Source organism: Solanum lycopersicum, chromosome 2 (assembly GCF_036512215.1).
Source record: "Solanum lycopersicum chromosome 2, SLM_r2.1".
NCBI classification, from domain to species: Eukaryota; Viridiplantae; Streptophyta; class Magnoliopsida; order Solanales; family Solanaceae; genus Solanum; species Solanum lycopersicum.
Genome location: NC_090801.1, coordinates 54,167,900 through 54,190,476, shown reverse-complemented (window position 1 = coordinate 54,190,476; position 22,577 = coordinate 54,167,900). Strand labels below are relative to the sequence as shown.

The following is a 22,577-nucleotide window of genomic DNA, read 5'->3' as shown; positions in this document are numbered from 1 at the left end:
GGAAAAATTAAAGTGACTATGATTTTGAATTATGGGACGGGATATTGATGCTCATCTATAGTAGGTATCAATGCAATTAGTTAGGACATGCGCAAGCTAACCTGAACATCATGGTTGGTTGTAAAAAGAAAAAGGTAATGTTTAAAAAAATAATTGCAAAACTACTGTATTTTTACTCAAAAATTGCAGATGGAGGTTAAAGAATTTAAATTTCTGCATGCAGAACTTCTTGCAAGAATTTATTTTTTCCAAGAAAGGTTTTCATAAGTAACATTCCATTGCTTATTCTCTCCACCCGCAACACACTCTATGACATGATGTGTTCGCGGTTATAAAATGAAAAGCTTAAGGTACTTTCTTTAATTTTTTTAAAAAATAAATATTCAAAAACTCTCGAGGGCTAAAAACATTTAAAAATTTATTTGACCAACTCCAAAATGTATCGTAAATACTGCAATAGATGGACTAAAACTAGAGATAACCTAAACCACAAGGACAAAACGTGAAAAAACAAATAGAGAAAAACTAGCCGTTGCACTGTAAATACTTGACCGTTAATGCCAAAAACCTGTATCCATTTTCTGTGGAGCAAATCTGAGCAATCAAAGTTCTAAGAAACAGAGGGTAATCTCAATACGAAATGGTGAATGAAGAGTTGAAGAAGAGTCCCCATAATCCGAAAACCTTTAATGGAGAAAAACGGGAGGAATTGTTCAGCCCAAGATTCAAATCAGTGGCTGCAATGGCGGGTTGGGACGAAGAAGCACTTGTCATAGCTAGTCTTGTTGTAGAAGAAACTCCTGATCGCCAGCATAAACAAAAGAAACTTACTGGTTTGCAGCATTTTGTGACTCCGCCTACGAATTCCAGAAGGTAATTAAGCTGTCAATTGAACTTTGTTTGATTAAATTCTGAGAAATACTTTTATTTAGGTGATTGGGAAGTCTCAAAAGTTTTGATCTTTTTAGGAAACGAAGGGCTCAGAAGACTAGCCCTGCTTCCATACGCATTGCTCTTATTGATCTCGATGATGATGACTCTGCAAAAACAGGTTTTCTTTATCTTTTCTCAAATCTGTATTTTTTTGCTGTTATAATTTGTAAAGATGTACAATTACTGGTCTACTACTACTACTACTGCCTGTCCCAATTTATGTATGAACCTTTATCATCCATTTTGTTTGATTTTGGAACTGTTGCATTCTAAGCCCTCAACCATTTGAGACAAACTTAAGGTTCTCTAATGCTAAAGTTTCATTTTAGGTTCTCTAATAGCAAAAATCTAATGAGTAAATCTTAATCTCAACATGTTACAACTTACAAGTAATAAAATAATTTCATTACACTTTTGAGCAGAAACTGAGAAAAAGAAGCTAGGGCAAAAATTCACTGGAAAAGGAGATAAGGAAGAAGTTGAAGCATCAGAAGAACACGGCTCTTGTGTTTTCTCTTCTGGTTCAGCCATTGTCTGTACCGATCTACTTCGTGAAGAACTTTCTTGTGCAGTAAGATTTTGAGTGTTCATTCTTGGATTCTGATGGCCTTTTTATTGACATTTCCAATTTCATCTTACAGTGTTGTTCAATTGTATTTGCAGATCTGTTTGGAGATTTGTTTTGAGCCAAGCACCACACCATGTGGACACAGGTATTGCAATACATTCACATCAACTCAGATTCATAGAACAATACTCCGTAGAAATTTCCAGTTATATGTTCCGACTTATTGTCCCAATCATGTCTATAGTTTTTGTAGGAAGTGTTTGCAATCTTCTGCTGACAAATGTGGGACGCGATGTCCCAAGTGCAGACAGCTTATCAGGTACTCCCTCCGTTTCAATTTGTTTGTTTTACTTTTCTTGTTGGTCTGTTTCAAAAAGAATGTTTTTTCCCCTTTTTGACGATACATAGAGCATAATATCATAAGATTCAAATGTTTTATATACTTTCTCAAACTCTGTGTCAAGTCAAAACCAGACAAACAAATTGAAATGGAGTGTAATATTGGAGGAGAGGAGATACTTCTAATTATTCATTTGAGGTTTGCGAAATTTCAAACTTTTTAGAATTGGTGTGAGATGATAACACATGATTTTTGCAGCAGTGGAAGATCTTGTACTGTAAACACAGTCCTTTGGAATACAATTCAACTTCTATTTCCTAAAGAAGTAGAAGCAAGAAAAGCAGCTGGAGCCTTAAATAGTAGAGAAGTTCAGCATCGAAATCCAGCAAGAATAGTTGCCAGTCATCCTAATGTTTCAAGAAGCAGTACAGATAGGGCCCTAGCATCATTACGTAATCCAGATTCTGGATCTCGAAATCCACAGCAGAGGAACTCTCACTCCATTTCAAGAAGCAGAATAGATAGGGTCCTAGCGTTACATAGTACAGATTCTGGATCACGAAATCCACAGCAAATGAACTTCCACCCTATTTCAAGAAGCAGAATAGATAGGATCCTAGCGTTACATTGTCCAGACTCTGGATCTCAAAATGCACAACAACGGAATTCTCAATCTACGAGAAGACCAAATGTGAGGCCTTCTGGGACGTCAAGCAGAAATGGAGACATTAGGAAAAGTACAAGGAGAGAATCACCACCAAACCAAGATGAGGATGCTGCATTGGCATTGCAACTGCAGAGAGAGGAGCACAAGGAGACATTTAGGACAAGGCGCACTGACGAGCAGTATAAAAATGCTCTTGCTCTAGCCAGAGCAAATTTGAGGGCCATGGCATCAACAGCTATTAACAACATTCGTGTTAGAGGGAGAGGAACATAAATTTAGATTTCCTAATGTGGAGCCAGTAATGAACGAACTCTTTTACTTTTTAAATTAGATTCGTCCACCAACTAACTAACTTTGTATGCATGGAGAATTCAATGAATATGTTAATGAAACACAAGTATGTTTCTGCATTATTATCTACATATAAATTCAGATTCTAACCACCTCAAAGAACAAAACATTCTTGCCTGCCAATAAACTAATAAAGGAGCAGGAGTATAAGATTCATATTGATAATCCCTAACTGAGGAACAATCCAGCAAAACTCTTCACTAAAGTCTCCACAAAAGAAAAAATAAGCTCTAAAATGGCGCTCGACCATATAATAGAGCAAATCTCTGGTAATGTTGTTCAAAAAAATGATTTTTTTTGGAGAACTATAAAAGACTAGTTGAACAAAAGGATTGAATATGTTTTCAACACCATTCAATTACATTGATAGGAAAAATGAGAAAGTAAAGCTTAATCAATTCATGTTAGTATTGAAAAGGAAACACAATTGCCTATCCAACGAAGTATTGGAGAGAGTGATTAGACATGATATAACACATCTTCGGCTTATTGAGGACATGGACCTTATATGGGAAGGTATGCAGGTCACGAATAAAGGCAGAAGGTTATAGTAGGTAGTTAAGATTTGTCTTATTATTGTCTAAGGCTTTTGGTTGTTATCCTACTACTTTGTTGTTCACCGTGTATTGACTGTGTTTTACATTGTTTGAATTTGTTGTACTCGAGTGGAGGAACTTTTGAAAACAACTTCTCTACCTCCACGAGGTATTGGTAAGGTTCCTGTACACTCTATCTTCTACGTACCTTTTGTGAATTTCATTGAATATATTGTTGTTGTAAACACGCTCGCCTATGTCTGAACTTCACTCAGCCCAACTGAAGTTGATTTAAAAGCGGCTAAACTTGTAATAATATAGGAATTTTTGGCTATGTCTGAAATAGTGGTTTAAAACTGGCTATTTGTGCACTTTGTCCAAAACAACTATATCGGGTACCCGGCCCAATCATATCGAGCGTACATCGTCTCCTCCATTCTGACCAAAATTCTTACAGATTTCATTTTGCTCTGTTTTGCCCTAATAATGAAAGCAGCTAAGTTCAATGTTTTTACCCAATTTCGTTTCTTGTTTTTCAATTCTAAAACCCTAAATCCCTTAAACCCTTACTCATTCAGATTGCTCACAGTAGCTGCTGTCTTGCCTTCTCCTGAAAAATCCCCAGAAGACCAAACAGAAGAAGAACTCTGTAGAACTCCCAAAGACTCAGCAGATTTGTTTAAGCAATGGGGTTGTAGCGACGATGACATTTCCAAGATTTTTCAGCGACGCCCATCTTTGCAAAGAATGGAACTCAAACTCCTTGACTCAAAGCTCAAAATACTGAGTGAGTTAGGTTTACCATCCTCTGATCTCACCAGGATTATTAATTGCCGTCCTCGTTTCCTTGATTGTCGGATTAATCGTTGCTTGGAAGAACGCCTTGAGTTTTTTGAGACTTTGTTTGGTACTAAAGAAATTCTTCTTAAGGCCATTGTTCGAAATCCGTCTTTGCTTACTTATGACTTCCATAAACAGATTAAACCAATTGTTGCATTTTATGAACAATTGGGTCTTAGCAGAAGTGAGTTAGTTTCCATGCTTTTAGCTCGACCAACTCTGATACCAAGAACCTCTTTGGATGATGAGAAGATGGATTATATTCGAAGAACCGGTGTGGAAAAGGGTACTACAATGTATAAACATGTGGTTGCTTTGTTTGCTATTTCGCGGTCCGAGACTATCCGTCAGAAGGTGGCTAATTTGGAGAAACATGGGTTTACTGAAGATGAAGTCTTTAGGCTTTTTGGAAGGTCTCCATTTTTGTTAACATTGTCTGTTGATAAGGTTCAGAGAAACATGACTTATTTATTGGGTACAATGAAGCTTTCTGCAAATTTGATTCAAGATAATCCGTGTTTGCTGTTCTTGAATTTGGAGACTGCCATAAAGCCAAGGTATTTATTAGGGGCAAAGCTAGATGATATGGGTCTGGTTCCTCGAGTGAAAGGTCCTTCATTGTTGAGAGCAATGAGGATGACAGAAAAGCGGTTCATCAAGGCCTTTATAAATTGCCATCCAGAAGATGTGGCTCATGAATTGATGGAGTACTATACAGGAGTTAAACGTGTTAGAAGGTTGGCAGAATCCTCCAAGAAACAATTGTACAGAGGATTTCCCTTTTGAACATATGTCCCAACAGAGGCTTTTCCCATTATCATTTGACTCTGTTTGTTATTGAAATCCTTCATTTTTCATTGACAAAAAGTAGATTATGTCTGTATCATTAACTTGCTGGGGATGTTTGATTGTTGTTTTGATGTATAGTCAATATGAATGATATTCTATTGTGCCAGTGGATATAAGCTAATAATATATGAATTGAAGTAGAGCTGAAATTTCCTTCTTTAGAAAAAAAAGAGCTATTCGAAGCATACGGACTGCTGCAAGTTGCCCACGTCTCATCAGATTTGGTCTTCATGCTCCTAAATTTGTACGTTCTTTCTATTGATTTTCTCCTCCTATATGTTCTTTTTTTTCTTTGTATAACATTATACCTAATTCGAACAAATTTGTGATTGAGGTGTAATTGATTGATGAATTTTTCTGTCCTTTTACTAATTTTGGGTCAATGATAAATACTAAGATTAATAAAGTTTATTTTTCTGTGGATTTGCTGAGTGTATTGGAAGGACCCTTGGTGTAATTGGTAAAGTTGCCTCCATGTGACCTGGAGGTCATGCCGTCATGGGTTCAAACTGTAGAAACAACCTCTTGCAAAAATGTTGGGTAAGAGTGCATACAATAGATCTTTGTGGTCCAGCCCTTTCACGAACCCCGTGCATAGCGGATGCTTAGTGAACCGGGCTGCCCTTCTATTATTTGCTGAGTTTGTCCATGTCTTCTCTTGGTACTTTTAGTACACAGAATATGGAATTGTTGGGATCGTTAACTTTAAGTTTTGCTTATGGTGTAGAAGACTTCAAGTTCTATCTTTTCCTCAGTATCATTTTGATGGAGTTAACTGGTATTGTCTAGTAACAATAGTAGTATCATTACAAAGATAAATACTGTTGAAAACGCACTTCATATCAGTTTGAGAGCTGAATGTGTAGCCTCCAAGACCAATGAATTGGCGTACTGTCAAGAACTATATTAGCTAGAGTTATCACCTCATACCCGGAGAATCAAATATGTAATGGTAATCCCTTGAGAACAATAATTCATACAAGTGTGCTTACTGAAAGTATTATACCTAATATTTTGTAATAAAATCATTTGAGGCCTGCTTTTAGTTCAAAATTTATGCCATATTATAACTTGTCTAACCAAAACTTACTATAAAGCTTCCACTTGAAAATAATTTACCCAAAGAATGGTTATTGGGTTTTAAGGACAGTAGTATGAACATACATATCTCTGCTTTCTATCAATTAGTACATCTGTGGGTGGAGAGACTTATTGAAATGTCTTGGATGCGTGCAATTGCTAGTTTGCTACTGTAAAATCAATAAATAGAACACCGATGATCTTTATCAAAAAATCTGTGGTGATTATGCTTGTATGAGGATCTTGGAGTACTTTGGAAAGTATAATTAGGAAAACTAATGCTGGGCTTTGGGTTTGGACTTAAGGAATAAGTTGTTTAACCCTCCTATGACTCAAAACTTGAGGAAACAAATATGGCTAATTGTTTACAAATGTACCCCCATGGTAAATAACCACTTTACTTTTTTACTTTGAATTCAGTAGGTCACTTAACTTGCACTCTTCTTAGCATTATATGCTTAGCCTTGAGGCATATGAACCTTTAGGCCATCGTTGTGTATTTTGCTGAGAATTGTGTTTTCTTCTAATCTTGCCTGTTTCAAGTATAAGCTGAATTACAAGACACTTTTTTGGTTTAAATTAGATAACCATGCCAATTCTCTGAAGTGATGAAGCATTTCCTGTTTATTAATTATGTTGCTATAGAATGAATGCTACTATAATCAAGAAAATTCATGAACCATATTAAATGGATCAAAGATTTCATTTTAAGTACACAATGTTGATACTGATTTGCCTGTTATTTGACATTTGGAAGCTGCTATGCTGCTCTTTTGGGAAGTTCTCCAATATCTACTCTAATTTAGTCCCTAATGGTAGGTGTTTTGTACATATTCACTTGAACTTTTAGAATATGGAAGCTAGTACTATGTGCTTCTGTTATTGTAGAACTTGGGCTGACATGTTGTTTGGTGAATATTCTCCAGGTAGAGGTGAAGTTGGACAATGATAGTATGTACAATTTGTCCGCTGAGTATTTGAGAATATCTAGCCCAGCTGTTGATAGTACAATTAGATCAGTTGGTGGTGGGAAGGTACCTACATGAAAATTTAGTTTTTACCATGCCTAGATGATTTATTGGTTCTTCTGCTGTTTCATAATAGGAAGTTCATTATCCTGTGCTAATAGCACTCAATGTAGCTATGTGAGCTTTCATTCGACCAGTTACCAAGGATAAACTATTATATGTATAGTTTTAGCCTTTATATAGTCTTTGAAGAATTCTTATAATACTCAAATTTCCACTTCTTTTGTGTTTGGATCAGGTCATATATGGGAGGCGACACACGGGGATCGCTTCTTCTGAACCTATTGGAATTATGGAGTTAGGTAATAAAAGCACATACTTTTGTCTTCAATATGGAGTCTCTTTTGCTTTTCCAGGGATGTCATCCATTTGGTTCCATTCTAGGTAATTGTTCGATGACTTGCATAAGACTGGCATTTTCATGTGGGGCTACCTCTACCTCTCACGAGAGATTACATCAAAAGTCTAAAGAAACATGACTTAGCCGGATCCTCCCAGAAGAAAGTGATTTTTAAAAACACCATGAATATGCAAATTGTACATTGATAAAACACAGTATTTATGGTTAGAAGACAATCTTCGCACGTGCACAAAGTGGCAGGACAGAAACTAGCCCCTAACGTAGCATACGTGCACTCGAATTTGTGGCATTTTATAAGCTATGCATATTTGATGTATCCAATGAAACTACAACGCCCAAAAGCAGAATTCCAGTTGAAACGAAAGATACAATGGAAGTTGCATATGACATACAGTGCTTCCAAGTCCATTCCCAGTTGGAGTGTTAAAATATCCATTCCATTGCATGAAGTTACGCAACTTTTCAATCTCTGGTTTGTTTGCTGTTACTGTAGTAGTTGCAAGAATTGATGCAAATGGGCAGGTTAAGCAACTCTGGACTGCTGAAACAGCATGAGATACGAATGGACATGGTTTTGTGATGCCCCGTTGAAGATGAGGCATGTAGATGTTACGAAACTATTTCTAATGATGCAGACATCGACCAACATATTGCTGATCAGTCACTGCACTGTTTAGATTTTTGTAAGTACAAAATTAGAATGTCGTTAGCATGTGAAAAAATAGCAGTTGAACTATAGTAGTTGCTAATAATAGCATTTTTTTTTGGGTCCAGCCATTTGATATAGCTCTTTCAGTTTTGGTAGATTTCAGATGCTTTCCTATGCAAAAGCTGTTGCTATTCTTTTTCACTTGAAAATATGACATTATAACAGCTGGTGGTTCAGCCAGTTGCATTTGTTTGTTGCAAATCACATGACATTTGAGAAACAAAAAGGCATAACCTTACGTTTTCTTCTGCTTGCTGTGCAATATGAGCTCCACATAGAAGAAGCGCAGTACTTTAATATGATGATCACAAATCTACCTAAACACACACAAAACGTCATCTTACTCGTAATGTATTTGGATTATTTGCAAACTATATACATTTGTTACAATGTAACATCCATGAGCGAAAACAACATAATATCAAAATCATCTGCCACTTGAAATTTTCCAAAACAATTTAAACTTTTGAAGTATGAACGATAAGGCCCCACCTTCTACTGAAAAAGACCTAAACTTTCTGTCTTGGTCAAGTAAGCAGAATTAACTTTTTTCCTTTTTGCCTCAGCAAGCAGGGGAGGGGGCCTACACCTTTAAACAACGTTTCTCTTTTACACTTTTTTCCATTTGAATTTCAAATTTAAATGCCCAGAGATCCATAAAAAGTTTGTGTGTATGTGTGAGAGAGAAAATTTACATGCTATAATTATTAAGGGAGAGAAAACAACAACAACAGAACAGTAATCCTAGTAATATTTTCTAGTAACATTCTTTAGTACTGTTTCAGGTTCCTCAGTTTGTTTTGTTGTTTGTCCTGTAATGGGAGATTCAGCTTGTCTTATGCATGCCTTCTCTTATGCTTCTGCATTACCACCTAATGAAGCTAAGCAGGTATCATTACTTTGTTTTCATATCGTCTCCTAATTGGTGGCGGAGCCAACGAGAATTCAAATATGAATAAGTAAACACACGAACACTGAATCCTGAACTATGTTTTCTTCTTGTAAATTCAGGGCAACCACATGCATGCTCTAGGGGAGTCTATTTCTTTTGGGAGATTTACGACGGAGTCGTTGGCATGGGATAAATGGTCTGCATTCCCTCACAAGCGTTATGTTGAGGAAGCAGAGAGGTATGCTCAACCAGGTTCTGTTGCTCAGAAAAAAGCTTTCTTTGAAGCTCATTACAAGAAAATTGCTGCCCAAAAGGCTGCAGCTTTGCTTGAACAAGAAAATACCCAACAAGATACTCTAGCAGTGGATCCCAATGTAAATAGTTCCATGGAAGGAGTTGCTGATGTGAAGGAGAAAGAAAATGTCGCGCCTTTAGCGCGTGTAGGTTCATTGAAACAACCTCAAGAAACATTTTCAGGATCAGAGCTTAGTGAAACATCTTATACAGAGAAACCTTTGCTGAAGGTAAACATGGTCTACTCACTCCTATGGTTTTTACTTGAATTGCTATTTTAGATTGTACCGTGTCACCATCGTGCCAAATGTTGTAGCTGATAGAAATGACGTGAAACTTTAGTTCTTAACCGAACTCATTAAGCAAACATCATGTTCGATCATGACTCTGACCCTGGCCATATTGGCCCATCACTTGACTTCACCATAGGCAAAATGATGGCATTGTCCAACACTTACACTCATAAATTAAATTGTGTCAAGAATTTTTTAGCCTGGTTAATAGTAACTTGTACGTGTGAGTCTAACGTGAATGAAATGGATTCGAGTAGAGAGGATTAGATGCAGCGTAGATTGAGAAGTTGATTAATTGATGGCTTCATTAACTGATTGATTGGTCTAGATTAATATGCTGGTGTATGGAGACTGATTTTCTTTGTCGATTCAGCAGAGTTCCAGTTCTAAGCAAGACGATGACGTTACATCTGCAATGAGCAAGAAAAAAACAGCTCTCTCTTCATTTAAATCATCAGTTCACTCTATAAAGTCTAAAATTCCACCTTCACCAGCTAGGCATAACATGTCTCGTCTTGTCAATAAAGAAAACAATTTCACTCCAATCACAAAGAATCCCACATCAGCGTTGGCAAATGAAAAGAAATCAACCTCGAAATCTTTGAGCAGATTGATTAATTTCACTCCTGCCAAAGAGACAGATAAGGTGCCTCCTCCTCCCCCTCCCACATTCAAGAAGGAAAGCTCAAAGCTCGTTTCCAATGCCGCGAAGAAGTGTATAACTCCTCTCAAGACTCCTGCGGTACTTACTTTCCTCTGCTTATTTATCTCTCATTCGCTAAATGCTAATCCTCCTAATAACTGTACCTAAGGTATCTCATATTATCACTTTAGTTTAACTTGTTATAGCAAGTAAGTTATCTTTATATCAGGTTACTGATTAATGCTTATGAAAGAGACTTACTTGTAATTACCTAATAGTCTTTAATTGCGCCAAAGATACACTCGTAAATATTATGCTGGACGTGCTAAAATTTGTCTCTCTTTCACCTGCAGGAAACTTCTGATGGTGCAGTCAAACATCTCATGACAACCCCATCTTCTGAAAATAGAAGGTATTATTATATCATAATTCATAATCCCTTCCGTTTCAAAAAGAATGACCCTATTTCCTTTTTAGTCTATTTCAAAAAGAATGACCCCTTTGCTTTTTTGGCAACATTTTAACTTTAACTTTTCACGTGACATGTTTTAAGACCACAAAATTAAAAGGAAATTTGGTACATTTGACATAACTTTAATATATAACCACAAGATTAAAAAGTTCTTTCTTTTTTTAAACTCCGTTCCAAGTCGAACTAGGTCATTCTTTTTGAAATAGAGGTTGTAGTAAAAAGATATTTCAAGCTTTCCGACTGCAAAAAAATTGCATGTTTTTTTCATAGCAGCAAGCCAGCAACAACCATTAAATTGGTTTTCATCTATTTCAAATTTACAGGATGGAAACACCAATTCATCCATCAGCCTCAGGAAGTCAAACAACTGGTCCTAAATGGAATATATTGTCATCTGTGTAAGTATCTTCGATTCGGATTTTAGGTTTACATACAGTAGATGGCTACATGTAAAAAGCCAACAACATCTTGGTAGAAGGGCATTGAGTTGACATGTAAATCTTCTAATTAGGACATTCTAGCAATCGTAGACGCACTTTACCATTGTCATCTAAGTGGATGAAAGCTAACATAGCAGGAATATTTGAGATGCTCTTTCTAGTAGAAGTTTGGGTTGAGGAGCATTTGATTCTACGAGAACATAGTTCTATAATCAGATCGTAATCAAACCGAAATCAAACCTACATAGTCTAATGTATGTCAACTGAAAATAAGAAATGGTTCATAAATCAATCAAACACCAGGTATGGCCTATATTGGCATGAATACAAGTTGCACTATATAGATTATAGAATTCTGTCAGTTTGTTGTGCCACTGGATCTCTCTTACCTTAGTACTGTTCTGCAGTTGTTCCAAGTCTTTAACAGCCTGCCGTAACAAACTACAATCTCCCTCTTTATCGACTCCTTTTCTACTGAGGACAGAAGAAAGAGCTGCAAGAAGGAAACAAGTAAGGCCTTTTTCTGTATGTATTGGCATGTTCGAGATCAGGATTATCTCATTATGTTTCTTATGTCCAATCCCATCTTACATCTGTAAATTTGCTTCAGAAACTTGAGGAGAAATTCAATGCAAAGGAGGTACAGAAAGTTCAGCTACAAACAAAAATAAAGGTTCTTCCTGAGCTTAACTCCTTAATGCCTTGGCATGACTTCTTCAGTTGCAAGCATTTAGCAACTGAAATTGATATGAACATATACCTTTTTGCTTGCAGGAGAAAGCTGAAATGGAGCTTAGGAAACTTCGACAAAGCTTTTGTTTCAGAGCTCGTCCCCTGCCTAAGTTCTACAAGGAAAGAGAAACAGCAAGAAATCACACAAAAAAGGTACTACCATAACTCCTTGCATTACCAATGCAGATAATCCTGAAGGAAACACAGACCCCATTGTCAAAACATGTCATGATATATGGCCATGATAATTTTAACTATATCAACTTGCGGGTTTTTTTCATTTTTTATAGTCTTAAGTCTAAACAATGAACTGTTTAAAGCTCATTTTTTCCCAAAAGTGCCTTCTGGATCCATATTTTGAATAGTTTAGGTTTTGTCCATGCTCTACTCTCTTGGCGGTGGTTCATATGGTTTAGTTTGGTGCAGACCCCGGTTAAACGTCCTCAGTCACCAAAACTTGGAAGAAATCCCAGCAACAGCACAATGCAAGACTTGGCGTCACATCCAACCTCTACATATTCAGCCAAGAATTCTTCTTACAAGTATTCAGGAAAGAAGAACTGCCCAAAACCGATAAATTCTCATACATCATCAACAGTAATGTCTCGTGATCAGAACGCATCCCCAAATATACAACATCAATTTGGAGTCTCCCCCAACTGAATGTTCATAGATCTATAATGTCTCTCATTAGATTAATAACATAGCTTTAACTTGTGTTAAAGCTATGTATACGCAAGGAATTCCTACTTCCCGTTACATGTTTTATGAAGAGTTGAACCCTGTAGTCCAGTCTAAGTGTTCGAGTGTGAGCATTGTTCCATATCGTATCTGCCTTTGTACATCATAAGTAAAACTTTACAAAGTTTCAGGGTGACATTCAAACCAGATCAATTTCAAAATTATATTGCAGTAAGTAGTCTTTGCAATTTGAAATCGAAAAACTGCAGTTTTTTCTCATTTTTGTGCTATACAACACAAGCTGCAAGATTGTCCTGCTTTATTTAGTTCTGGCATTAACATGCTCAAGTTATACATGTTTTCTGATATAAATAATTGTTTGCTTACAACAATAAAATCATTATAAACATAAGAAAATCTTAGTACAACAGTTTATTCGACATTAAATACAAACCAAGTAACGTACTAAGATCACATTTCTTCCCCCAAACACCAATCTCCTTTTTTCGATCCTTTGATTCCTCTCCCACACAACTTCCATGCTACAAATAGTCGTTAATTCTTTCATCATCATAGTCATCTTTAGCTCCTCAACTTCTACAGTAAATGGCGAGTAAACAGAATCAACAACCAATTGAGGTTGCCATTGAGTAATCTCATCATCACTCATGTATGTCCCTCAATGTATTTAAACACAAATCATGTAGTTTTTGTTACGAAAAGTGAACAAATGTCATGTCATAGCTAGTACTTTTGTAACTATACATCACATTTGTTATTAGTGCATTCGTCACTCATCATCATCATCATCATCCATGTGATCATTAGCCAAATGGTCTAATATGCAGCTAGTACCTGAGAATCCAGAGAGGGTCAAGCGCGGCCTAGTATCCGTGACCCTCCAAGTCATCAATCTATAGTTAGTAACAATGTCACAACCCCTCAGTTTTTTTGTCCCCTTAGCCTTCCAGCTGGTTGTAAATGGCAAATTGTGCATTTAGACCTGCCACACTTGCCTGTGAACTTGGAATGGTTCCAGGGCATTGGCGACGCCTTTGTGAACAACCCTGCTGTGGGAGGGGAATTCAACTTGTTAACAGACCTGCAGAGTCAAAACCCAAATGTATCATTAGTAGATTCAAAATTGATAAAATGTCTACATTTTAATTATTTTAGTATATGTATACATAGTTCGAGCTAAAAAACAGTACCTGGAGTTGGACGTGGGGCTCCAAAGGGAGGTTTGAACAAGACCATGTTGACGATCCTCCCTCTTCATCGTTGGCTATGTTTTTATGAGCTAAAAGAGTTGATTGGATTAAGAAAATATTGACCATAGTTATATATAGAGGATTCATGATATAGTCTTGGGAAGCAAGGGAAATGTTGTATTTGTATTAGTCAAACTTCTGCATATTTTTATTATATAAGGGAATAAGTAGTCATTTTACGTGATTTCCAAGTCAATGAGAAACGTACAACTATATTGACTTCATTTACTCGTCAAAGCAGAGATTTTAATAGCTCAGTTAGTTGGTTATTACAATAATTTCCTCCACTTCCATTTTCCCTATCCTAATAGGAGCAATTTTTATTATTTTTCTAAAAAAAATGTACTCGTTAGTTCCAACTTGTGTGATATTTTTTATTTTTCAAGATTTAAATAATTTAAATTTAATCGAATATTTACGCATGAAATTTTCAAAAAAATTAAAATATATATATTTATAAATTACGTAAAAAGTATTAGAAGACATAATAATCGACAATTTAATATATGTAAAAAATAATTTCATTATTAAAAATAACTTAAATTTTGAAATTTGAAAAGTGTCCCCTAATTGAGACTGAAAGTAAAACTTATATAGTTGTCATTTGTCAATTAGTGGACTTCAACCAAACCCAGTCACCCACCTAGGCCCAAAATTTAAAAAACGGATAAACACTGTAATATAATTTAGAGAAAATATAAATTAATTTTTTTTTAGAGAAAATACATAATTATACCATTAAATTTGTACTTTTTTTTTTTGGAGTAGACACCTAAAATTTGCGAGAGTTCTATTATCCATGAAACTATATATATTCACGATAAATATACCATTTTCAGTAAATACGACAATTGTATTCTCACAAAAATTGAACGCGTGAAAGAGTTATATTAAAACCTCAAACCAGTGTTAAAATACCATGTGGCATTGTTGATTTAATTTTTTTAATTAAAATAAAATCAATCCTCACATCTTTCCCGAATCACCATTAATAGCCTATTAAGAACCTTTTTTAACCGGCCAAAAATTAAAAATCATCATTCTTTCTCAAATTTTATATTTTAAAATGTGATATTATTAGATTCTATCTTCTTCTTTTTAAAACTTAACTAAGTAGTTTTCTCTTTCCTAAAATTTAATGATCAAAAATGGTGGTGCTAATAGATAAAGAAGGTGATTTAGAATGAAGATGATTTATTTAAATTTTGATTTGATAAATTGTTCTATTTTCATATCTAATTATTTGTCATGATATAGTAGTGATTAAGTAGTGCAAGAGTGTTTTCACAATGATTTTAGAGGCAAAGTAGAAATTTAAAAGAGAAAAATTTTAAAAAAATAAATAAAATAGAAATTAAAAGCAAAAATAAAAAAGAAATGAAAGTTAAATAGTGAATAACAGGTGATAGACTAGGGTTGGTGTGTGATTTGTACACTTGCCTTATTACAACTGGAATGGCCAAAAAAGGAGGTATATATGCTACTTTAAAATAATTTCATGAGTTAATAATACCCGCGCAAACTTTAGGTATCGATTTCAAAAACTTATATAAATCCAGTGAAATAATTATGTGTTTTCTATAATTTACAAATCAATACGTTACATCCTTTTCTTGTGAGGATGAATCAAAAATAACGTCTCTGTTTTAAGTTCAGAAAACAATAATAATATCAAATTTCTTTTGTTATAAACTACATGCAAACCAATAAAAAATACTAGCACAAAAAATAAAATACACAACTTATCATAATATATTACTTGCTCCATTTAATTTTACTTATCACACTTTAACTTGACACATTCATTAAGAACATAATTATTACTATAGATATTTTATCAAATTATCCCTTATTAAACAATGTCTTGAAAAATAAATATTTAATGCTTAAGGTAAAATATGGAAAAAATACTCCCTATATCTCTAATTATTTGTCCACTTTTAAATTGGCTCATCTATTTAAAAAATAATTAATGACGCAATGAAATTACCATTTTACCCCTATTAATTATGAAGTGGGTAAAAGTTTTACATTTTTCAAAGTAATTAACCATTTAATTGAGGGTATAATAGGAAAGAAAATTTATCCGTTCTTGATTTGTCAAAATTATATATGCTACTTTAAAATAATTTCATGAGCTAATAACATTCGCACAAACTTTAAGTAACTACTTCAAAAACTGATATAAATCCAACCCTGAATAATTATGTATTTTCTATAATTTACAAATCAATACGTTACATCCTTTTCCTGCGAGGATGAACCAAAAATAACGTCTCTATATTAAGTTCAGAGAACAATAATAATATCAAATTTCTTTTGTTATAAACTACATGCAAACCAATAAAAAATACTAACACAAAATAAAATAGACAACTTATTATAATATATTACTTGTTCCTTTAATTTTACTTATCACATTTTAACTTGACACATTCATTAACATAATTATTACTATAGATATTTTACCAAAATATCCCTTATTAACTAATGTCTTGAAAAATAATTTTAAAAATAAATATTTAATGCTTAAGGTAAAACATGGAAAAAATACTCCCTGTGTCTCTAATTACTTGTCAACTTTTAAATTGGCACGTCTATTTAAAAAAATAATTAATGACGTAGTGAGTTTACCATTTTACCCCTATTAATTATGAAGTGGATGAAAAGTTTTACATTTTTTAAAAGTAATTAGTCATTAAAATTGAGGGTATAATAGGTAAAATAATTTATTCTTTCTTATATGTCAAAATTGACAAGCAATTAGTGACAACTATAGAAGGAAAAGTGGAGAAGTAATTACGGACGGAAGAATAATTATTTTTCTTGATATGTCAAAGTGACAAGTAAAAGTGAACGAAGAGAGTAAAATGAAATACTTTCTTTGTTTCAATTTATTCGACAAATTTAACTTGATACGACCGTTCAAGACTTTGAATCTTGTGGTAGTAAATTAAAGATATATCAAATATATCTTTAATCTAACAAATAAAAATTGAACGTGTCATGTAAAAAATTAAATCAATCATCTTCATTCAAATTGCTTTCTTTTTTAAGTGTGAAATAATTATATATAGTTCTATTTTCATATGTACAATTAGAAACAATGTTTTTTTTTAATCTTTAATTAAATCAACAATATATGTTCACTTTATGAAATTCATGGATAATTTTACACTTAGTTCTTAATTTATCCTTATCATTAATTATAATTATTATTCTATTACATTTTTTAAGACATTGTATTTATTCAATATAATTAATAATAAGGATAATTAGAAACTAAGTATAAAATTATTTATTGATTTCATAAATTGAACAATTATTGTTTGATATCTCAAAATAGTGTAGTGAACAATTATTATTGAACAAAAGCAATAGTTTCAAAACAAACTTATTAAGTTTTGAATGCATTTTCAAAATAATGATAAAACAATGAAATTGGGAAGAACAAATATCTTCCTATTGCTAGAATTAAAGAGAATTATAAATATTATGTGAAAAATTACTTATCTCAGCTTACTCTCACACCTCAAATGAGTTAAATTTATATTCAATTCCTTGTATCTCTGTCTAAGTATGGCCACAATTGATTTGTATTTTTTAATTTCATACTTGAAATTATTATATATGTAGAATATTTTTATTAAAATATTATCAGTTATTTATCAAAATATATTTTATTATCATTTGTTTATTTTTCTATCCAAATGATCATAATATTCAAATGGAAAAAGCAGAACGGACGTAATTAAAATGTGTTTTGATGATGATAGTTTAAATTTTTAAAAATTCACAAATCTAATATTTTAAATCTAAAACTCAAGAAATGGAATATGTTAAATGTGGCAACAATTTATTCTCAAGCTAATTAGTGGTGTAACAATAAAAATAAATGAGAGGCTTAACTTTTAATTTTTTTCATATTTTTTTACTTGTGACATGCAAATATATTTTAAAATATTTTTAATCTTGTGGTTTCAAACATGTCATGTGAAAGATAAATTTAAAAATTGATAAAACACGAGAAAAATATTGTTCAATATTTCGAAACAAACTAAAATAAAATAAATTGAAAGATATAATATAATTATTATTTTTTTGGTTAAAAAACTTATAATAATTCAATTATTACTAAAAGAAAATCGAAGCCCTTAAATTTGGAGGACTAATATGGTATGTTTAACATCGTTGTTGAAATGTCAAAAGTATTTTTTTTTTTGAGAAGAAGAAAAATCCTTTTTTTAAAAAAATAAGGCGTTTGGCAAATCAACAAAAATATTTTTAAGTGGAAGCACAAAAACAATTTCTTCTCTTGAAAATAAGTTAAAAAATCGTGTTTTTTTTTAAAACCAGAGACGCAAGCAAAAATTTATTTTTGCAAGACCAAATATCTCTATTATATATACATATTTATTAATATATCCCTTATATTTTTTAAAAAATTTTGTGGAGGATTTAATTTGTGTATATCAATATATAATTTGTTTGTTTTATTCACATATTTGTAATATTGATTGAAAAATTGAATATATAAATTTTAATTAAAAGTTTTGTAATAGATATTTTAAATAATTTCTCTCTGTAAATAATATTAATATTAAAAGTGTATTGATATTTATCATTTTTCTTAATTGACTCTCAAAATTATTTTTCTAAAAAGATTATCCTAAACATAGTTTACTTATAAAGACAGTTTTCAAATGATTTAACCAAACACAAATTGTTTTACTTTCAAAACACTATTCTAAAAAAAATAGTAGTTAATTGAGGATATAATATGTAAAATTTATTTTATTTTTTTTTTATTTTTTAAAGTGAATAAGTACTCAGGGACAACTACAAAAGGAAAATTAGACAAATAATTAGTGAGTTTTTAAATAATGCATCTAAAATAATGTCAAGTAGGTTCTTAATAAAAATAATCTAAGTTTATTAGTTTGTCAAGCACCTTAAATAAAAGTTTTATCGAAGTTATGAAATGTGCTAAGTAACCACTCAATTTAGTAGGAGTAATTGAATATTGTCAAATATTAAGCAGCAAATTTGATTGAGTTCTTTTTTTTTCTTTTTTCTTTTGTATATGTTGTTATACACAACGTAAGTGTTACTACACGTGAAAGATGAATTATGGAATATTAAATAAATAAGGATGACAACTAGCAAAAATAATAGGATATAAAGATTTAAAAGTGAAAACGAATGATTTGTTTATTGTTAAGATTATTGAAATTTCCCAGATGGGCATTAAAATAAATTTGATTAGGCTTTATAGCCATAGTTTGCTAATATAATTTGTAGCTATATGTTTGAGGGAGGAGAGAGACGAGTAAGAGAGGACAAAAATTGGAGAGAGACGAATCGTATATGTATATATATCATATAATTATATATTTGTAACTAGTATACATATGTATTTATTTATAAGTCTGACAAGCGTGATTGGGAGAGGAAGGAGAAAGACGAACGAGATTGGGAGAGGGATGAAAGAGGCTAGCCTGAGAGGACAAAAAGTGGAAAAAGACTAATTATTTTTGTACATATGTTATAATTTATATATGTATATGTATTATTTGTTTTTGTATAAAAGAGGATAGAGGCAAGAGAGAGAAAAAGGGGAGAAAGATGACGTGATTATAACTAAAATTAACTTGTAAATGGTAATTAATAAAAATTATAACTATATTAATTAACTAATTTTATATATTTACTTATTCGCATAATTTCTCTTTTAAATAATAGACATTTAATTTCATCCTTTTAAGTACAATACTAGATCTTTGACTAATGAAGATTATAGACATATAAAGATTTGCTAATATGAAAAGAGAGATTTAAGTTACGTAGTATATGAATGAGTTTTCAATTACATTAGGCATTTAACAAGTTGTTTGACATAAAAAAATTATAATATATGGTCATTATAATTAGTGAACCATTAATCCTTACATAAAAATTCGATTATTATTTATAAATCATTAATTCAAGGGAAAACAATAGATGTATATATATTGAAAAATTTTATTAAGGAAAATTATATATAATGACAAATTAATAAATTAAATTAAATGTTATAATCACACTTTAATTGTACCTTGTAGCGAATTGTTTATCAGTCATTTTTCTCCCTCAAACTCTCGCTTGCTAGTCTTCCTCTCTTGCTCGCTTCATCTCACCTTTATACAAACACAAATATATAAAATATTTTTTTATGATTTATATAAAGCGAGAAAATTTTATATATATATATATATATATTTACTCGCTAAAAACTAACCCGACCCTTGTTTCGCGTTATCTCTCTTGTAACAATATATATTTCATGTGTAATGTATGAACCGATGTAAATTGTCCCTCTGAATAGTGAACGAGTTTTTTATGTTAACTTTACGGTCGTAATGAAAAAATTGTGACTAGTTTGGAATAATTATGATTACGTACCTCTTTAAAACGGAATATTTCAAAATTATTCAAAAACATTCCTATAGATGTATGTGTTTTTATTAAATATAACTAAATTTTTTATAGAAAATTTCACAGTGAAATATATATATATAAAAAAAAAGAATCGCTCTAATTCGAAAACACCATTGATCATTAAAAATCATATAATTTGGTGTATTTAGTAGTAATCATCGGCTGCGGCAGATGAAACCCCTCCTGGACCAGCGGCCACAGGGGAATCGGCAGCAGCATTTGGTGCACTAGCCTCAGGTGCTTCAGAAATTGGAGATTGAGTAGGAGCTGCGGTGGGTGCACTTGCTTCACTGGCAGGTGCTGGTGGCGATGAAACTTCTAGATCGGCAGCAACAGGGCTCGATGCAGGGGAAACTGAATCTGCAGCTGGTGCACTGGCTTCAGGGGATGAAGCAGGGGAATCAACTGCTTGTGCAGAAACACCTGCAACAAGGGCAACGAACACAAGAGCCAGAGCAACTAATTGGCGTGCCATTTTTTTTTATTATTTTTTTTTAATGATGATGTGATTTGAATCTTCTTCTTTTTTTTTTTGGTAAATTAATAGATTCTTTATTAACAGTACTTCTCGTTTATGTTATTAGAGAAATACTTGACGGCTAAAGAATGAATTGAAATAGAGGGGTGAAGGTGAAATATATAGCAACAAAAAATGAACGGATTCGAACATTGCGGAAAATGAATAGAAGAAAAAAAAAATTCGAAAGATGATGAATGAGCATGTTTGTTCGAAAATGAAGGAATGTTGTTTCTGCCACAAGATAATTAGGGGTCTAATTGAATCTGATTTAATTCTTTATGAGAAAATTAAGATGTACAAATAATTTAAATATATTTTTGTGTAACATTAAGACTTAATAATAATTAGTAGACCTATTCTCATTATTTTCTACTATTTAGCTCCATTACATCTTTAATTATGATCCACTTTTTGTGTTTAGAGTAAAAATGAACCTAAGGAAATTGAGCAAAACAAGGGATAAAATAAAGTTTATATAATTGTCTAAGAGGAAAAAAAGCAAAGGGATTAAAGAGAAGGAAAAAGAAGTCAAATATGTTTTTTTAGCAAAAAATAACAATTACCCCCTCAATCTATGCCTGAAATTCCAAAGACACACTTATACTATACTAAGTTCCTATTACCTTCTGAACTTATTTTATTAATAATTTTTTACCCCTTTTAACTTACGTGACACTATCTTGTGGGCCCAACGATGATTGACTTTTTTTCAAACTAATGCCACATAGACTAAAAAGGGGTAGAAAATTACATATAAAATAAATTCAGGAGAGTAATAAGACCTTACTATAGTATAAATATGTTCTCTGAGATTTCGGGTACAGATTGAGGGGTACTTGGGTATTTTTCCAAAAATAAATAAATAAAGTATGTCATATCAGCTGGTTGTAAACCAAAACTATATAATATAATCGTAATGTGTAGATAGATAAACAAAGCTGATATAAACATTATGAACAAACAATTTTTTAATGGAGAAAGATAAAAAGAAGTAGCAGCATTTGAAAACAATTGTTATTAGGCAAAATAACAGTTTTTTAAAAATGATAAATAAATTTGAAAGTTAATTTGATTAATTTTTAAAGTTAAATTAAATTACACATATTAAATATTTTAAAAAAGTAAATTTAGATATTTAAAAACTATACGAAAAGTATTATAAATTATAATTTTTTGCATATTAATATTGATAAAAAAAATATATCATATGATCAATATTCTTATAGTTTGACTATAAAAAAGAAATCATGACAATCACAAATAAACTAAATATTATAAAAAAAAAATCATGACAATTAAAAATAGATTCAATAGTATTAATTAGGATCTGGTGGAGATTAAACTTCCACATTAATTAATGTGATATCTACCCAGTTGTCTATTAAAGACGCATTAATTTAAGAAAAATAGTTACATTCACATATTCCATAAAAAATTAAAATTTACACCATATATAACATTATACATTTATTTATACTATATACAACATTATACGCATAGATTTACATAAATATGTATACTAGTGTATAAATTATTTTATACACATCTTTTCATAGTTATACACTTTATACATAATTATACAACAGAAAAAGGTTAAAAC

At 32.2% G+C, this 22,577-nt stretch overlaps 4 protein-coding genes and 1 long non-coding RNA gene across 11 annotated transcripts; 3 read left to right on the top strand and 2 right to left on the bottom strand.

The window, feature by feature from the left end:
• The first annotated feature begins 33 nt into the window (after window positions 1–33).
• Window positions 34–2,918, top strand: LOC101250772 (uncharacterized). 4 transcript variants are annotated; one of them, XM_019212233.3, is made up of 6 exons: window positions 34–873; window positions 969–1,051; window positions 1,356–1,504; window positions 1,597–1,646; window positions 1,755–1,820; window positions 2,103–2,918. In XM_019212233.3, exons 1-6 carry the CDS (start codon window positions 641–643, stop codon window positions 2,779–2,781), a joined length of 1,260 nt encoding a protein of 419 aa, XP_019067778.1. In that variant the 5' UTR covers window positions 34–640; the 3' UTR covers window positions 2,782–2,918. The 4 variants fall into 4 exon arrangements, with proteins under 4 accessions (XP_019067778.1, XP_010317071.1, XP_010317070.1 ...); XM_010318769.4 differs by having other exon boundaries at window positions 2,100–2,918; XM_010318768.4 differs by having other exon boundaries at window positions 1,746–1,820.
• Window positions 2,919–3,812: 894 nt separating this feature from the next.
• On the top strand, window positions 3,813–8,488 carry LOC101251063 (transcription termination factor MTERF6, chloroplastic/mitochondrial). 3 transcript variants are annotated; one of them, XM_069293486.1, is made up of 5 exons: window positions 3,819–5,328; window positions 6,922–6,983; window positions 7,095–7,198; window positions 7,431–7,494; window positions 7,577–8,488. In XM_069293486.1, the coding sequence occupies exon 1, from the start codon at window positions 3,882–3,884 to the stop codon at window positions 5,019–5,021; it is 1,140 nt and encodes a 379-aa protein (XP_069149587.1). In that variant the 5' UTR covers window positions 3,819–3,881; the 3' UTR covers window positions 5,022–5,328; window positions 6,922–6,983; window positions 7,095–7,198; window positions 7,431–7,494; window positions 7,577–8,488. The 3 variants fall into 3 exon arrangements, with proteins under 3 accessions (XP_069149589.1, XP_069149587.1, XP_069149588.1); XM_069293487.1 differs by having other exon boundaries at window positions 3,819–5,624; XM_069293488.1 differs by lacking the exon at window positions 6,922–6,983 and having other exon boundaries at window positions 3,813–5,328; window positions 7,091–7,198.
• Window positions 8,489–8,928: 440 nt separating this feature from the next.
• Window positions 8,929–12,988, top strand: LOC101252742 (protein WVD2-like 7). 2 transcript variants are annotated; one of them, XM_010318775.4, is made up of 9 exons: window positions 8,929–9,151; window positions 9,274–9,678; window positions 10,118–10,483; window positions 10,738–10,796; window positions 11,180–11,254; window positions 11,704–11,806; window positions 11,907–11,969; window positions 12,071–12,181; window positions 12,455–12,988. In XM_010318775.4, exons 1-9 carry the CDS (start codon window positions 9,080–9,082, stop codon window positions 12,689–12,691), a joined length of 1,491 nt encoding a protein of 496 aa, XP_010317077.1. In that variant the 5' UTR covers window positions 8,929–9,079; the 3' UTR covers window positions 12,692–12,988. The 2 variants fall into 2 exon arrangements, with proteins under 2 accessions (XP_010317077.1, XP_025885067.1); XM_026029282.2 differs by having other exon boundaries at window positions 10,115–10,483.
• A 56-nt stretch (window positions 12,989–13,044) lies between these two features.
• On the bottom strand, window positions 13,045–14,120 carry LOC138341763 (uncharacterized). Its single transcript, XR_011214688.1, has 2 exons — window positions 13,921–14,120; window positions 13,045–13,811 (listed from the first exon to the last, which is right to left on the bottom strand). It is a non-coding gene; the product is annotated as an uncharacterized lncRNA (long non-coding RNA).
• A 6,482-nt stretch (window positions 14,121–20,602) lies between these two features.
• On the bottom strand, window positions 20,603–20,932 carry LOC104646060 (uncharacterized). The gene has a single exon (XM_010319053.1). It carries the CDS (start codon window positions 20,930–20,932, stop codon window positions 20,603–20,605), a length of 330 nt encoding a protein of 109 aa, XP_010317355.1.
• Between the last annotated feature and the right edge of the window lie 1,645 nt (window positions 20,933–22,577).

Coding starts and splice junctions, on each gene's coding strand:
- LOC101250772 (XM_004233870.5), top strand. CDS start 641: ATGGTGAATGAAGAGTTGAAGAAGAGTCCCCATAATCCGAAAACCTTT. Junction 1,052..1,355: donor TGATGACTCTGCAAAAACAG/GTTTTCTTTATC, acceptor ACTTTTGAGCAG/AAACTGAGAAAAAGAAGCTA. Junction 1,505..1,596: donor GTGAAGAACTTTCTTGTGCA/GTAAGATTTTGA, acceptor TTGTATTTGCAG/ATCTGTTTGGAGATTTGTTT.
- LOC101251063 (XM_069293488.1), top strand. CDS start 3,882: ATGAAAGCAGCTAAGTTCAATGTTTTTACCCAATTTCGTTTCTTGTTT.
- LOC101252742 (XM_026029282.2), top strand. CDS start 9,080: ATGGGAGATTCAGCTTGTCTTATGCATGCCTTCTCTTATGCTTCTGCA. Junction 9,152..9,273: donor CACCTAATGAAGCTAAGCAG/GTATCATTACTT, acceptor TTGTAAATTCAG/GGCAACCACATGCATGCTCT. Junction 10,484..10,737: donor CTCCTCTCAAGACTCCTGCG/GTACTTACTTTC, acceptor TTTCACCTGCAG/GAAACTTCTGATGGTGCAGT.
- LOC104646060 (XM_010319053.1), bottom strand. CDS start 20,932: ATGGCACGCCAATTAGTTGCTCTGGCTCTTGTGTTCGTTGCCCTTGTT.